A 16,432-nucleotide genomic window follows, 5' to 3' on the forward strand; every position below is an offset into this window, starting at 1 on the left:
TTGACAATAGTCTCTAGTCTCTAGAATGTAACATTTATCCACTAGGTGTCACTATTTACCATTTCTGGGTTGTCTCTGTGCATTTGCCATTGAGATCAAAGCTAGAGACAAAAATATGAGATCATCAAAATGGATTTAGGAAAGGGCACTGTGGCTGGAATGCATCTTGGGGGCCTTTCAGAGGCAAGTGACATTTTTCTGATCACATCCCCTGGAAAGAGTCAGAACTTGGGTTCTTAGAGTAGCCCTGCTTCCCCTGCATGTGCTAGAATCGGGTTTGTATCCCCAAGTCTACGTAGTCCTCCCTTCAGGCACATAGCCCTCCTGTGCCCAGCTGCCCGTGCCCTCCCCTCAGGCTGCTGGCTCATGTGTCTTGGGGCATAGGAAACCATGGAAGAGAGACAGTAAACAAGCTCTCCTGCCCAGACTGAAGGTCTCTAGAGACCCAGAGTTTAGGATACAAATTTGAGAAGTCATGGGATGTGAGAACAGGAAATGAGCATGCATGGCACCTGGCAAGAGGCGCCTGAAGACCAAAGTCGGAGAAGAAGCCTCAAACTCTCTTGTCCCCATGTTCCTCTGGGCTGAGATGGGCTCCCGCCTGTCCCCTTCTTGCCCTCAGAGCCAGCCATTGTTGGTGAAATCCATGCGCAGTGCCTCCTCCTCAGCAGCGCTGAGCTCCTGCAAGGGGGCCCGACAGGGGCCTCCGTAGTAGCCAAACCAGTCCATGGTTTTCTTCAGCCCTGGGATCCCGAAGCGCCGGGTCACCTGAGAAGCAGGGCCTGTTAGAAGAGACTGGGGAATCCCTACACAGATAGACCCAGACATGTGTCACTCTTAGAAAGTTGGGGTTTCTACTCTTCTCTCCCATTAAAGTAACTCCATCAAACCTGTGACACCTAGGGTAGATTGGGAATCCAGACTGAGAGACCAGAAGGCAGTCCGGCAGTGGAGAACACAATGCCAAAACTTCAAATTAAGGAAGACACTTCCCTTGGTTTTCAAAGAAAAATCTACCACCGCATGGGGAGGAAAGAGCAGCAACGCCGAGGGTCTGGGTGCTAGAATAGGAGCAGTCTGCAGCGCAGTCCCTGGAACCTGACCCAGGGACAGCAGGCCTGGGGAGTCAGGCACAGCCCAAACCTCCACTGGCCCTGCAGCAGGATCCTCCCTGACCCAACTCTAAATGCTCTCCCGGGAAAAAGAATGCATCTTTGTCCAAAGAAGTTTCCTTTCTAACCTTATATCATTAACATATTAACTCTGAGCAAGTCTTTTGCTTAAGAAATGAGAGGGCAGGACACGATCTCTAAAATTTTTTCCACTGTCATGAGGGACCTAGGGCTACTGTCAATTGAAAATCATGGATGAGTTTTACAGAAAATGGTGTATCAAGTTTCTGCACTTTTAGCAGAGCAACTGGTTATTTCATGATGATCAGAAGTGCTAGATGAATCTTTGACTCCCTAAAAACTAGGAAAGTAATCATTGCTACATAAAGTTTTATTTGGAGGGAAGGAGAAACCTTAGAAGTATGGGCTTTGTGAAGGGTAAAAAAAAGGCTGTTTGGGGTAAAAAGGTTGGCAGCCTGATGAAAGATTGACTAATAACTACTTACCACTAGAGGTCAGTAGGCATTAGCGAGCCACTTCCCCCGCCTGCCCCAGCCAGCCATTGTGTTCTAATAACCCAGGCATTTCACCCAAAACCTGAGTAGTGAGGGAAAGACCCAGGGGAGAGTGTGGACACAAGAAATACCTAGAGAAAAGCTTTCTCCCACCACAGGCGCCTGAAGATCTTTGATTTGCCCCTCTTTAGACCCTGAGGAAGGGTTGAATGCTTTGGTAAAGACTGTGAAGTCCTAAATATAGCCAGGCCAGGAGGCTGGCTGGGTGAGAAGGCTAGGAAGGACATTGTGTTCGAGCAGGGCAGGGAAAAAAGGTGACATCAAGCTGCTCATGGGGTAGCTGAGCCTACAGCCCAGGCAGCAGAAAGGTGTTCCAGGAATTCCTGAGTGTGTGCCCAGAGCTGGTCGAGGAGTGCAGAGTGAAGGGTAAGGCAGGGTGGCATGCAGAGCATTGGACAGCAGCAAGCATCCTCTCTTCCCAAGGGGCAGCCCAAGCTGCTCCATCTATAAAATGTTGTGATTGCAACACCTACCTCATGTCACAGGAATTGAATGAAAAAAAAATGCCACTATTAGACCAGACCCCAAAAGCCCTGGAAGCTTCTCTCCCTAGTGGTATACAGGTCTGGTACCTACTCTCTTGCAGGTGGGTGGGAACAGCAGAGGTCTCACCCAGTGGAATGTCCAGTGTGTATAGTACAGACTGGGCCCTGCTGGAGCTCAGTGAAAAGGCCCTCATTTCTGCAGTTCTTACTTCCTTTTTATAGAGCATCCTATCCCAGGAGAGCCTTCACATCCAGGGAGACTCATGCTTGGCTCCTCAGCTGTCATTTCTCTAAATCTGAGTTAATCTGTGCCTTTGAGGTAAAGACAAACTGTGATGGTGATCTGGAGCCTGCCCATCCCTTTAGCCAAACAAAAAACATTGCCTAGTTCAGTAGAGGACTATCGTCTCAGATGCAAACCTAAGAGGGCACCAGAGAAGTCAGTTATCAAGGTAAATAGTTAATGCAATTAAAAAGATAAAATAAAAAAAACCAATGCAAAAATATCCATAATGAACGAAGTATCAAAGTTTTAAATAAAGACAGGATCCAACAGAGCTATGCCCTGCAGTATTGTAGCCTGAGGCAAAGCAAACATGTAAATAAGGCAATAAGGCTCCTATACATATGTTTTGTGTTTTGTTGTTGTTGTTAATCCTCACCCAAGGATATTTTTTCCACTGTTTTTTTTTATCCTCACCTGAGGACATTTTTTCCATTTTTTGTTCAGCTAGAGTGGGAGGGAGAGAGAGGAACAGAGAGAGAGAGAGAAACATCGATGTGAAAGGGACACATCGAGTGGCTGCCACCCGCACGACCAACCGGGGCCGGGGACAAACTGCAACCAAGGTACGTGCCCTTAGCGGGAACCGAACCCGGGTCTCTCGGGACCGCAGGCCGATGCTCTTACCACTGAACCAAACTGGCCAGGGCTCCACTGGTTTTTAGAGAGAATGGGAGGAAGATGGATAGTGGAGAGAGACATTGATGTGAGAGAGACACATAGATTGGTTGCCTCCTACACATGCCCCGACTGGGGCCAAGAATCAAACCTGCAACCCAGGTACATGCCCTTGACTGGGAATCAAACCTGCACCCCTCAGTGCATGGGCCAACGCTCTAACTACTGAACCACGCCAGCCAGGGCTTGTGTATTTTTTAATAGTCATTTTTTTTCTAAAAGTAGATTTGGGAGAAAATTACCTTGATAAATCAGTTTGCTTCCATCAAGCCAGGGAAGTAAAATTTTAACAAATTATGTTTTTGGTATAGATAAAATATTTAAAACTAAAAGAATGTTGTGAGCTTTAATATACCTACTTTAAAATTCTTCAGTGCCCTGGCCGGTTTGGCTCAGCGGTTAGAGTGTCAGCCTGCGGTCCTGAGAGACCCGGGTTCAGTTCCCGCTAAGGGCGCGTACCTCGGTTGCAGTTTGTCCCCAGCCCTGGTTGGTCGTGCGGGTGGCAGCCACTCGATGTGTTCCTTTCACGTCGATGTTTCTCTCTCTCTCTCTGTTTCTCTCTCTCTCTCTGTTCCTCTCTCTCCCTCCCACTATACCTGAACAAAAAATGGAAAAATGTCCTCGGGTGAGGATAAAATTCTTCAGTATTTTTAATGTTCTGGGCAGAGGGCAGGGGGTGAAAAAAAATCACCATTTAGAAAACTAGTTAGAGCTTCTACTTCCAAGAAGATGGAATAGATGTATTTTCCCTTATTCTTCCCAATAAATACAACTAAAAATCCCTGGAAATTATGTAAAAATAAACATAAAACAAGTCTGAAAAGGACAAGGAAGACCAGCTGGGGACCTGAGGACCAAGGAACAACACAGTGGTGGGTTAACGGGCCCTGACTTGGAGCTGAAGGAGCCAGCAGCCTTGAACTGCCAATGAGCACAGGCAATAAAAGCTGCAACAAAAGGCCATTCTCCCTAGCCAATGACAAAATACAACACTCATTAATGATTTTTTTAATTCTCTGAAAACTAGAATACAGGGGGAACGTCCTCAACTTGATTAAGAGTATCTGTAGAGATAGGAAAAATGGCGGTGGAGTGAACGGAAGCTACACAGACCGTCTCCCAGAACCAAACTGGAATTACAACTATAACACGGACAAATCGACGGGAAAAACCAACAGAAAAGCAGCTTGCGAGGACCATACAACCAGGGACACTGACTTGATCCTGGTAGGCTTGCGAAGGCGCGAGACGGGGCTGGGAGCCCACGGTCGGCAGCTCGGCAGTGGCCTTAGCTGGGAGCGGCGCCCGCGGGTCACACTCCCAGGCGGCTCCACAGCGCAGAGCCGGACAGAGGCTGAAACAGCCACAGCCACTCACCTTGGGCTCCGGCAGAGGGAGGGCAGACTGGACTGGAACTGTGTCGGGACACTCGGGATTTGGAGGGCGCTCAGAGCTTTGGCTGAGTGCAGCCACGCAGGACGGTGGCCATATTGCTCCTTTCCAGGGCTCTGGGGAGAGGCAGCAGCCCCTCCCTCGGAGATCCAACCCCACCCTGTGGGTCATTGAAGTGCTAATTGAGGCTCACTAACAACCAGCATCTGCCCCACCCTCGAGAAATCCCCTTGTGCTGAGCACCTGAGGGAGCTTTTCAATCAATTGACAACCCAAAACTCATCAAGTAACCTGGACTGTGGACTGCTAGCCTCCAGGCAAAAAGCTAGAGGATAACAGTACCTTTCCTGGGCTGACAACTTTAACCAGGAAAGTAAGACTTGACAATGGTGTTTAACGTGGGTCCTCCCTCGCTCATCTAAACACAGGAAAGGGAGCCACAAACAGCAGAACACCAACACCCACAGGGAAAACTTGACAGGCTCCAAAGCCCACAGTGATAGCCAAAATGGTGAAACACAGAAACAGAAGCCAAATGAAAGAGCAAGAGACCTCCACCGAAGATGAGATCAATATGGAGCAATTAGGCATGTTAACAGAGCTAGAATTCAGAGCCATGATCTTGAGGAAGCTGAACAGCATGAGTAAGGACATAGAGACACTGAAAATAAGCCAATTGGAAATTAAAAACCATAAAGAAGAGATAAAAATGACATATCAGAAATGAAAAACACATTGGAAGGTTTAAAAAGCAGAGTAGAGGAAGCTGAGGACCGGATCAGTGAATTAGAAGACAGGGTAGGAAAAATCAACCAGTCAGAAAAACAAAAGGAAAAAACTATTAAAAAACAGGAAGACAGCTTAAGAGAACTACGGGACAACTGGAAACATAATAATATTTGCATCATAGGAGTCCCCGAAGAAGAAGAAAATGAGCAAGGGATAGAGAATATATTAAAAAAAATAGTGACAGAAAACTTCCCCAATTTGGTGAAGGAAGAAGGCATTCAAGTTCAAGAAGCACAGAGAGTCCCAAGTAAGAAGAACCCAAACAGGCCCACACCAAGACACATAGTAATTAAAATGGCACAAATTAAAGACAGAGAATCCTAAAAGCAGCAAGAGATAAGCAACAGGTTACCTACAAAGGGAACCCCATAAGGCTCTCAGCTGACTTTTCACAAGAAACACTACAGGCCAGAAGAGAATGGCATGAAGTAATCAAAGTCATGAAAAACAAGAATCTGAATCCAAGACTATTCTACCCAGCAAGGCTATCATTCAAAATAGAAGATCAAATAAAGAGCTTCCCAGACAAAAAAAGTCTAAGGGAATACATTAGCACCAAACCAGCACTGCAAGAAATGTTAAAAGGGCTGCTGTAATTAGCAGTAGAAATGGGAAGAAAAATAGAACCACACTAAACAAAAATGGCAATAAATAAGTACATATCAATAATCACCTTAAACGTAAATGGATTGAATGCTCCCATAAAAAGACACAGAGTAGCTGATTGGATAAGAAAGCATGACTCATCTATATGTTGTTTACAAGAGACCCACCTCACAACAAAAGACTCACATAGGTTGAAAGTGAAGGGATGGAAAAAATTTTTCTAAGCAAATGGAAAGCAAAAAAAAGCTAGGGTAGCAATTCTCATATCTGATAAAATAGATTTCAAAATGAAGACCATAACTAGAGACAAAGAAGGCCACTATATAATATTGAAAGGATCTATCCAACAGGAAGATATAACCTTGATAAACATATATGCACCCAATATAGGAGCACCAAAATATATTAAAAATCTTCTGGAGGACTTCCAAGGAGAAATCAACAATACAATCATAGCAGGGGACTTCAACACCCCGTTGACAGCACTGGATAGATCCTCTAGGCAAAAAATTAGCAAGGAAACAGAAACTCTAAATGAAGCACTAGACCAAATGGATTTAATAGATATCTACAGAGAATTACACCCCAAAACTACAGAATACACATTCTTCTCAAGTGCACATGGGACATTCTCAAAGATAGACCACATGATAGGACACAAACTAAATCTCTACAAGTTCAAGAAGATTGAAATCATATCAAGCATCTTCTCAGATCACAATGGCATGATACTAGAAATCAATTGCAACAAGAACATGCAAAGACATTTCAACACATGGAGGCTAAATAGCATGTTATTAAACAATAAATGGGTCACCGAGGAGATCAAGGAAGAAATTAAAAACTTCCTGGAAACCAATGAAAATGAACACACAACACAAAATCTATGGGATGCAGCAAAAGCAGTTCTGAGAGGGAAGTTCATAGCACTACAGGCCTACCTCAAAAAACAAGAAAAATTTCTAATTGACTGTCTAACCTCACAACTTAAAGAATTAGAAAGCAAACAAAAAGAAAACCCCAGAGCAAGTAGAAGGAAGGAAATAGTAAAGATCAGAGCAGAAATAAATGACATAGAGACCAAAAAAACAATTCAAAGGATCAATGAAACAAAGAGCTGGTTTTTCGAAAAGATAAACAAGATTGATGGACCCTTAGCTAGACTCACCAAGAAACAAAGAGAGAGAACCCAAATACACAAAATCAGAAATGAAAGAGGAGAAGTAACAACCAACACCACGGAAATACAAAAGATCGTTAACAACTACTACGAACAACTATATGGCAACAAATTCGACAATCTAAGCGAAACGGATAAATTTCTAGAAACACACAGTCTCCCAAAACTATTCCCAGAAGAGATAGAAAACTTGAACAGACCAATAACAACTAAGGAAATTGAAGAGGTAATCAAGACTCTCCCAGCAAACAAAAGCCCAGGCCCAGATGGCTTCACGGGGGAGTTTTACCGAACATTCAAAAAAGAACTAACACCCATTCTCCTCAAACTATTTCAAAAAATTCAAGAAGAAGGAAGACTTCCAAACATGTTCTATGAGGCCAGCATAATTCTAATTCCAAAACCAGAAAAAGACACTACGAAGAAAGAAAACTACAGCCCTGGCCGGTTTTGCTCAGCGGTTAGAGCGTCGGCCTGCGGTCCGGAGAGACCCGGGTTCGGTTCCCGCTAAGGGCATGTACCTCGGTTGCAGTTTGTCCCCGGCCCTGGTTGGTCGTGCGGGTGGCAGCCACTCGATGTGTTCCTTTCACGTCGATGTTTCCCTCTCTCTCTCTTCCTCTCTCTCCCTCCCACTCTGTCTGTACAAAAAAAAAAAAAAAAGAAAGAAAGAAAACTACAGGCCAATATCCCTGATGAACATAGATGCCAAAATCCTGAACAAAATATTAGCAAATCGGATCCAGAAATACATCAAAAAAATTACTCACCATGACCAAGTAGGATTCATTCCAGGGATGCAAGGCTGGTACAATATTCGCAAATCAATAAACGTGATACACCACATAAATAACATGAAGAATAAAAACCACATGATCATATCAATAGATGCTGAAAAAGCATTCGACAAAATCCAGCATCCATTTCTGATAAAAACGCTCAGCAATGTAGGAATAGAGGGATCATATCTAGACATAATAAAGGCCATATATGAAAGACCTACAGCCAACATCATACTCAATGGACAGAAACTAAAAACATTTCCATTAAGAACAGGAACAAGACAGTGATGTCCACTTTCGCCACTCTTATTTAACATTGTACTGGAAGTCTTAGCCACAGCAATCAGACATGAAGAAAAAATAAAAGGGATCCAAACTGGAAAGGAAGAAGTGAAACTGTCATTATTTGCAGATGACATGATATTATACATAGAAAACCCTAAAGACTCCATCAAAAATCTACTAGACTTAATAAATGAATTTGGCAAAGTAGCAGGATACAAAATTAACGTCAAGAAATCAACGGCATTCTTTTTTTTTTTTTATCCTCACCCGAGGACATTTTTCGATATTTTTGTTCAGATAGAGTGAGAGGGAGAGAGAGAGAGAGAAACATCGACATGAAAGTGACACATCGAGTGGTAGCCACCCACACGACCCAACCAGGGCTGGGGACAAACTGCAACCAAGGTACGTGCCCTTAGTGGGAACCGAACCCGGATCTCTCCGGACCGCAGGCCGACGCTCTAACCGCTGAGCCAAACCGGCCAGGGCTCGACGGCATTCTTGTACACCAATGATGAACTCACAGAAAGAGAAACTGAAAAAACAATCCCATTTACCATCGCACCAAAAAAATTAAGATACCTAGGAATAAACTTAACCAAAGAAGTAAAGGACCTATTTGCAGAAAACTACAGGTCATTGAAAAAAGAAATAGAGGAAGATATAAAAAAGTGGAAGCACATACCCTGTTCATGGATTGGAAGAATTAACATCATTAAAATGTTAATACTACCCAAAGCAATCTATAGATTCAATGCAATCCCCATCAAAATACCAAAGACGTATTTCATAGAACTAGAACAAATACTTCAAAAGTTCATATGGAACCAAAAAGACCCCGAATAGCCACAGCAATCTTGAAATAAAAGAACAAAGTAGGTGGGATCACAATACCAGATATCAGGTTATACTACAAAGCGACTGTAACCAAAACAGCCTGGTACTGGCACAAGAACAGGCATTAGACCAGTGGAACAGAACTGAAAACCCAGAAATAGACCCAAGACAATACGCCCAATTAATATTTGACAAAGGTGGCAAGAGCATTCAGTGGAGTAAAGACAGCCTCTTTAATAAATGGTGTTGGGAAAATTGGACAGCTACATGCAAAAAAATGAAACTAGACCATCAACTTACACCATACACAAAAATAAACTCAAAATGGATAAAAGACTTAAATGTGACCCGTGAATCCATAAATATTCTAGAAGAAAATGTAGGCAACAAAATTTCAGACATCATACGGAGCAGAATTTTCACTGATACATCACCTAAGGCAACAGAAACAAAGGAAAAAATAAACACATGGGACTACATCAAACTAAAAAGCTTCTACACAGCAAAAGAAACAATCATCAAAATGGAAAGCTAACCCACTGTATGGGAGAACATCATTGCCAATGATGTATCAGATAAGGGGTTAATTTCCAATATATACAGAGTGCTCATACAACTCAACAAAGGAAGACAAAGAACCCAATTAAAAAATGGGCAGAGGAGCTGAATAGACACCTCTCCAAACAGGACATACAAATGGCCAAGAGACATATGAAGAAATGCTCAACATCACTAATCATCTGAGATATGCCAATTAAAACAACAATGAGGTATCACCTCACACCTGTCAGAATGGCCGCCATCAACAAATCATCAAACAACAAGTGTTGGCGAGGGTGTGGAGAAAAGGGGACTCTAGTACACTGCTGGTGGGAATGCAGACTGGTGCAGCCGCTATGGAAAACAATATGGTGTTACCTCAAAAAATTAAAAATTGAACTTCCATTTGACCCAGTGATCCCACTGCTAGGAATATACCCTAAGAAGCCTGAAACACCAATCAGGAAGACTATATGTACCCCCATGTTCATAGCAGCACTATTTACAATAGCTAAGATCTGGAAACAGCCCAAGTGTCCATCAGTAGACGAATGGATAAAAAAGCTCTGGTACATATACACAATGGAGTACTATGCAGCGGTAAGAAAGAAAGATCTCTTATCCTTTGAGACGACATGGAGGGACCTGGAAAGTATTATTCTAAGTGAAAGAAGCCAAGCAGAAAAAGACAAATACCACATGATCTCACTTATATACGGAATATAATGAACATAACAGTCTGAGGAACACAGTAGACCCAGAAACATGGAAGTAGGGCACAGACTGACATCCCTCAGAAGAGGGGGTAGGGGGTGGTGGGGGGGTGGAAAGAGATAAACCACAGAACTTATATGCATGACCAATGGACATGGACAACTAAGCCGGGGACGGGGCGGAGGTGGGGTGGGGTGGGGGGTGCCAATGGGGTAAAAAAGGTAAAATATCTATAACAAAAAAATAAATAAAAAATTTATTAAAAAAAAAAAAGAGTATCTGTAGAGCCCTGGCCAGTTTGGCTCAGCGGTTAGAGTGTCGGCCTGAGGTCCGGAGAGACCTGGGTTCAGTTCCCGCTAAGGGCACGTACTTCGGTTGCAGTTTGTCCCCGGCCCTGGTTGGTCCTGCGGGTGGCAGCCACTCGATGTGTCCCTTCACGTCGATGTGTCTCTCTTTCTCTCTCTCTTCCTCTCTCTCCCTCCCACTCTATCTGTACAAAAAATGGAAAAATATCCTCAGGTGAGGATAAAAAAAAAAAAAAAAAAAAGAGTATCTGCAGAAACATACAGCTAACATCATACTTAATGATGAAAGGCTGGAATATTTTCCCTTAAGATCAGGAACAAGGCAAGGATGTCCACTGTCACTACTCTTATTCAACATTGTGCAGCAAGTTCTTGTCAGTGCAATAAGGCAAGAAAGGAACTAAAAGACACAGATAAGAAAGGAAGAAATAAAACTTCCCCTGTTTGTAGATGTTATGATTGTCTATCCAGAAAATCCCAAGGAATCTACCAAAAACACTCCTAGAACTAGTGAGTTCAGCAAAGTCATAAGATACAAGATAAACATACACAAATCAATCAGTTATGTTTCTATATGCTAACAATGAACACATGAAGAGTGAAATTAAAAATACAATATCATTTATAATCATTAAAAAAAAATGAACCACTTCGGTGTAAATCTCTTAAAACTTGTATAGGATTTGTTTGCCAAAATCTACAAAATGCTGATGAAATAAATCAAAGGAAGTCTACACAAATGGAGAGACATATTACATGCAAAGATCTGAAGACAACATAGTGAAAATGTCAATTGTCCCCAAATTGGTATACAGGTTTAACACAATTCCTATAAAAATCCCAGCAAGAGTATTTGTAGATATAGACAAGATGATTTTAAAATTTATATGGAAAGACGAAAGAATTTGACTACCTAAAACTGGTTCTCAACCTTCCTAATGCCATGACCCTTTAATACAGTTCCTCATGTTGTGGTGACCCCCAACCATAAGATTATTTTTGTTGCTACTTCATAACGGTAATGTTGCTACTGTTATGTCTTAGGCGACCCCTGTGAAAGGGTTTTGACCCCCAAAGGGGTTGTGACACACGAGAACCGCTGACCTAAAACAATATTGAAAAAATAATGTAGGAAGAATCAGTCTACTTGATTTTAAGATTTATGATATACTACAATAATCAAGTCTGCATGGTATTGCAGAGGATAGATCAATGGAAAGAATAGAGAATCCAGAAATAGCCCCACACAAATATGCTCAGCTGATTTCTGACAAAGGTGCAGAAGTAGCTCAATGGAGGAAAATCACCTTTTCAACAAAATGCTGCTGCAGCAAGTAGATATCTACAGGCAATAAAAACCCACCTCAGTCTTAATCTCACACTTTACACAAAAATTAACTAAAAATGGGTCGCACTTGTAAAATATAATACTATACAATTTTAGGAAAAAAGAGGAGAAAGTCTTCACAATCTGGTGGTAGTCAAATAGTTCTTAGACTTGACATCAAAAGCATAAACAAAAGAAAATTTTGATAAACTGGACATTATCAAAATCAAAACTTTTGCCCTTCAAATGACATTTTAAGAGAATGAGAAGAAAAGCTACAGATTGGGAGAAAATATTTGCAAATATTTTCTCATATTTGACAAAGGACATATTTGACAAAGGACTAGTATCTAGGAGATATAATAAACTTCTGAAACCCAACAGCAAAAAAACACACACAAATAATCCAATTAGAAAATGGGCAGGTGACATAAATAGACATTACATCTAAGGGAATATACAGATGGCAAATAGAAACATGAAAAGACATTCTATAGCATTAGCCAGAAGATGAATACAAATTAAAACCACAATGAAATATCACTATACACCTATCAGAATGGCTAAAATAAAAGACAGTCACAAGATCAAATGCTGGTGAGGATGCAGAGAAGTTGAATCACTCATACATTTATACTGATGTTAATGTAAAATGGTACAGCCACTCTGGAAAACAGTTTGGCAGTTTAAAAAAAAAACAACAAAAAAAGCTAAATATGCAATCATCTTATGGCCCAGCAACTGTGTATTTATCCTAGAAAAATAAAAAGTTGCATGTTCACAGCAGCTTTGACTAGCCAAAACTGGAAACACCCTGTCCTTCAACAGGTAAACGGTTAAACAAGTTATAGTATGGCCATATTATAAATACTACTCATGAATAAAAAGGAACCACCTGCCCTGGCCGGTTTGGCTCAGCGGTTAGAGCGTCCACCTGCGGTCCGGAGAGACCCCGGTTCGGTTCCCGCTAAGGGCATGTACCTTGGTTGCAGTTTGTCCCCGGCCCTGGTTGGTCGTGCGGGTGGCAGCCACTCGATGTGTCCCTTTCGCATCGATGTTTCCCTCTCTCTCTCTTCCTCTCTCTCCCTCCCACTCTGTCTGTACAAAAAGTGGAAAAGTGTCCTCGGGTGAGGATAAAAAAAAAAAGGAACCACCTATTGATACATGCAATACCTGGATGAATCTCCAGAAAATTATTCTGCAAGAAAAAGTCAATCTCAAAATGTTATAGACTATATTATTTCATTTATTTAATAGTCTTGAACTGACAAAATTAAAAAGTTGGTAAACATATTTGTGGTTGCCATAGGTTAAAGACGGGGTAGGGGCAGGAGGTTAGTATGTGTGGCTATAAAAGTGTAACATGAGGGATCCTTGTGGTGACAGAAATATTCTGTATCAAAATCCTGGTTGTGATATTGTTCCCACTGGAGGAAACTGGGTCACAGGATCTCCCTGTATTATAAGTTTAATTTAAAATATACATAAAAACATGTCTATAGGGACACACATTTTTCTTCTTGCCTTAGACGCCAATATGGCTGTGCACAGCTCTGCCTGGCACTTGGCAGGCTTTCTATCTTGGCTCTTTTTTATTTATTTATTTATTTATTTATTTATTTATTTATTTATTCTTCCCCAAGGACATTTTTTTTTTTTTTTGCATTTATCATCAGATAAAGTGGGAGGGAGAGAGGGAGGAAGAAAGAGAGAAACATAGACGTGCAAGAAACACCATTGAGTGGTTGCCACCCACACGACCCCACCTGTGGCCGGGGACAAAGTGCACAGCAACCCAGGTACGTGCCCTTAGCGGGAACTGAACCAAGGACTCTCTAGTCTGCGGGCCGACGCTGTAACCACTGAACCAACTGGGCCAGGGCTCTTGGCTCTTATTTTTATTATTATTTTTTTAATGTTTTTAGCCCTGACCAGGTTGGCTCAGTCGTTAGAGCGTCAGCCCACAGACCAATGAGTCATGAGGTCAATTTCAGCCAAGGGCACATACCTGGGTTGCTGTTCATCTCCAGCCCTGGTCAGGGTCATGTGGAAGGTGGCCAGTTGATGTTTTTCTCTCTCTCTCTCTCCTTTTTTTTTTTTTTATCCTCACCCGAGGACATTTTTCCATTTTTTGTTCAGCTAGAGCGGGAGGGAGAGAGAGGAAGAGAGAGAGAGAGAAACATCGATGTGAAGGGACACATCGAGTGGCTGCCACCCACATGACCAACCAGGGCCGGGGACAAACTGCAACCAAGGTATGTGCCCTTAGCGGGAACCGAACCCGGGTCTCTCTGTACCGCAGGTGGACGCTCCAACCGCTCAGCCAAACCAGCCAGGGCTCTCTCTCCTTTTTTAATCCTCACCCAAGGACTTTTTTTTTTTTTTTGCATATAGACTGGAATTGGGGGGGCAGGAGAAACATCGATGTGAGAGAGACACATTGAATGGTCGCCACCCACACAACCCCAACTGGGGCTGGGGACAAACTGCAACTGAGGTACATGCCCTTAGTGGGAAACGAACCTGGGACTCTCTGGTCCCCAGGCCAACGCTCTAATCACTGAGCCAAACCAGCCAGGGTTCTCTCTCTTTCTCTCTTTTATCTCTCCCGCTCCATTCCACTCTATCTGAAGATAAGTGAAAAAATATTCTCGGGTAAAGATAAAATAAGATGTTTTTATTTTTTTTTAGAAAGAGAGAGAGGAAGGGAGAGATAGAAACATCAATGAGAGAGAGAAACATAGATCGGCTGCCTCCTGCACACCACCTACTGGGGATCAAGTCTGCAACCCTGTGCCCTGTGCCCTGTGCCCTGACCAGGAATTGAACTGACACCTCTCAGTCCATGGGAGCCACACCGACCAGGCATATTTTGGCTCTTTTTGACTTGCCCAACACAGAATTGGGGTATACAGTCTGACTGCAGAATAGATTATTTGAAGATAGAACTCTCCTGGAAAATCTGGGCTCTAAATACCTCCAGCGTTCCAGCTTCTCCTTTACTACTCTCAGTCATTCTGTTCGTTAGGATCTGGCCCCTTACAAAGCTGGCATAAAGGCCCATGGTCCCTTTCGCTAAGTCAAGTCCCAGGATGACTGTGTCACAATCACTCAGGATGCTTGTCTCAATGCCTATTCCCAGGCCTAAAGGATTACAATTTTAGCTAGTTCCCTAATGAATTCTAATGCATACTTAAGTTAGGGCTCAACTTTGAAGTCAAGATTTCCTGGGGAGGCCCCAGGAGTTCCCACACTGGGATGTTCTTTCTTTAAAAGGACTTTCTGAAAAGGAAGAGTCTGAGTGGGGATCCCTATGCCAGCCCTGGCTCCCACTCCAGTGAGGACACAGAACCATCCCCCAGCCCCCAACCCTTTGATGCCATTGGCTGGGAGCTCACCGCAGTGTTTGGCTCGATGAGGCGGTGTTGTAGCTTCTGAGCATCTTCCCATTGTCCTGTGAGGCAGAGTCGCTCCAGTTGGCACACCTGAGCCCCCAGGACATTGGCCAGGGCACACACGCCGCCCACAGCACCTGCCCCAGCGTAAGATGCAGAACATCAGCCAGAGCCTCTTCTCACAGAGAATTCCAAACCCTGGTCCCCTGCCCCTCTTTGTTCTGGGGAGATCAGATGTGGCTTTCTATGCCACTGGTTGGCCACGTCAAAGGCCTGCTCTGTGAGTCCGCAGAGCACAGAGAGGAAAGCCGCCAGCTTACTGGAAGTAGGACCCCACAGACTGAGGGTCAGGGAGCAGAGACCGAAGGCTAACTCAAGTTCAGTTCCTTCCCTGTCCTCCTCTCCCTCCCACCTGCCAGTTGACACCTCCAGGCTCCTCTACTGGCCCTGGCTCACCAGTCCTCGAAGGGGGTGCAGGGAATAGGAAGCCTTTGCTCTTTTGAAATGTTACGCCCTCCAACCCCAGAATTCAGCCTGGTACAGGGAAGGGGGGTGTGGGGGGTGGAAAGCATTCTGGACAGTCAGGACACCGGGCATTTCCTCCCACCGGCTGTATGAACTTGGACAAGTCATAGACCCTCTGGTCCTCTTTGTTCTCATCTGGGCCATGAAAAAGGGCTGGCTGTGATGGCAGAGGGCCCTGACACTTCTGCCAGCCTGTGAGTGTGATACTGAGGCTAATGAGGAGTGACCCTAGCAGAGGGGCTTTGAAACTGCAAACAGTAGGCAATTAGGCATGAGCTAATATAGCCGCCATTTATTGAGTCCCTATGACATGCCAAGCACTATGGCAGACAAAGGCCAGTGCTCTCTAACTCACAACACCTCCCTGCTCTTCAGAGTAGAAACTCAAACCCAGGCAGGCTGAGGGCCTTGCCCACCAGTACTCAGTGCGTAAGAGCAGAGCTGCGATTCCAGCTCAGATCCCCCGCCCCTGGAGCTGTGCTTTCTCCATCTCCCCATTTCAGGGACAAGCATAACTGAGTCCCCCTTCTTCCCTGAACTTTAGAGGCGGTGATATGAAGAGGGGGTGTGCAAGGACCTAGAGAGTAAGCCAAAGTCTGCACAAACCAGAGAGAATAGGGCCCTG

At 43.7% G+C, this 16,432-nt stretch overlaps 1 protein-coding gene across 2 annotated transcripts in view; it reads right to left on the reverse strand.

The window, feature by feature from the left end:
• Positions 1–16,432, reverse strand: part of HOGA1 (4-hydroxy-2-oxoglutarate aldolase 1) — a 30,295-nt gene continuing 13,863 nt past the window's right edge. The window contains exons 6-7 of one of the 2 annotated variants that reach the window (XM_036265406.1): positions 15,286–15,419; positions 1–768 (exon numbers count right to left, since the gene is read on the reverse strand). In XM_036265406.1, the coding sequence (XP_036121299.1) occupies positions 619–768; positions 15,286–15,419 (284 nt within the window). In that variant the 3' untranslated portion in view covers positions 1–618. Of the gene's footprint in view, positions 807–15,285; positions 15,420–16,432 lie in introns of both variants that reach the window. The other variant, XM_036265407.1, reaches the window with a different exon arrangement.

This window comes from Molossus molossus, unplaced genomic scaffold (genome assembly GCF_014108415.1).
Source record: "Molossus molossus isolate mMolMol1 unplaced genomic scaffold, mMolMol1.p scaffold_m16_p_17, whole genome shotgun sequence".
Classification (NCBI taxonomy): Eukaryota; Metazoa; Chordata; class Mammalia; order Chiroptera; family Molossidae; genus Molossus; species Molossus molossus.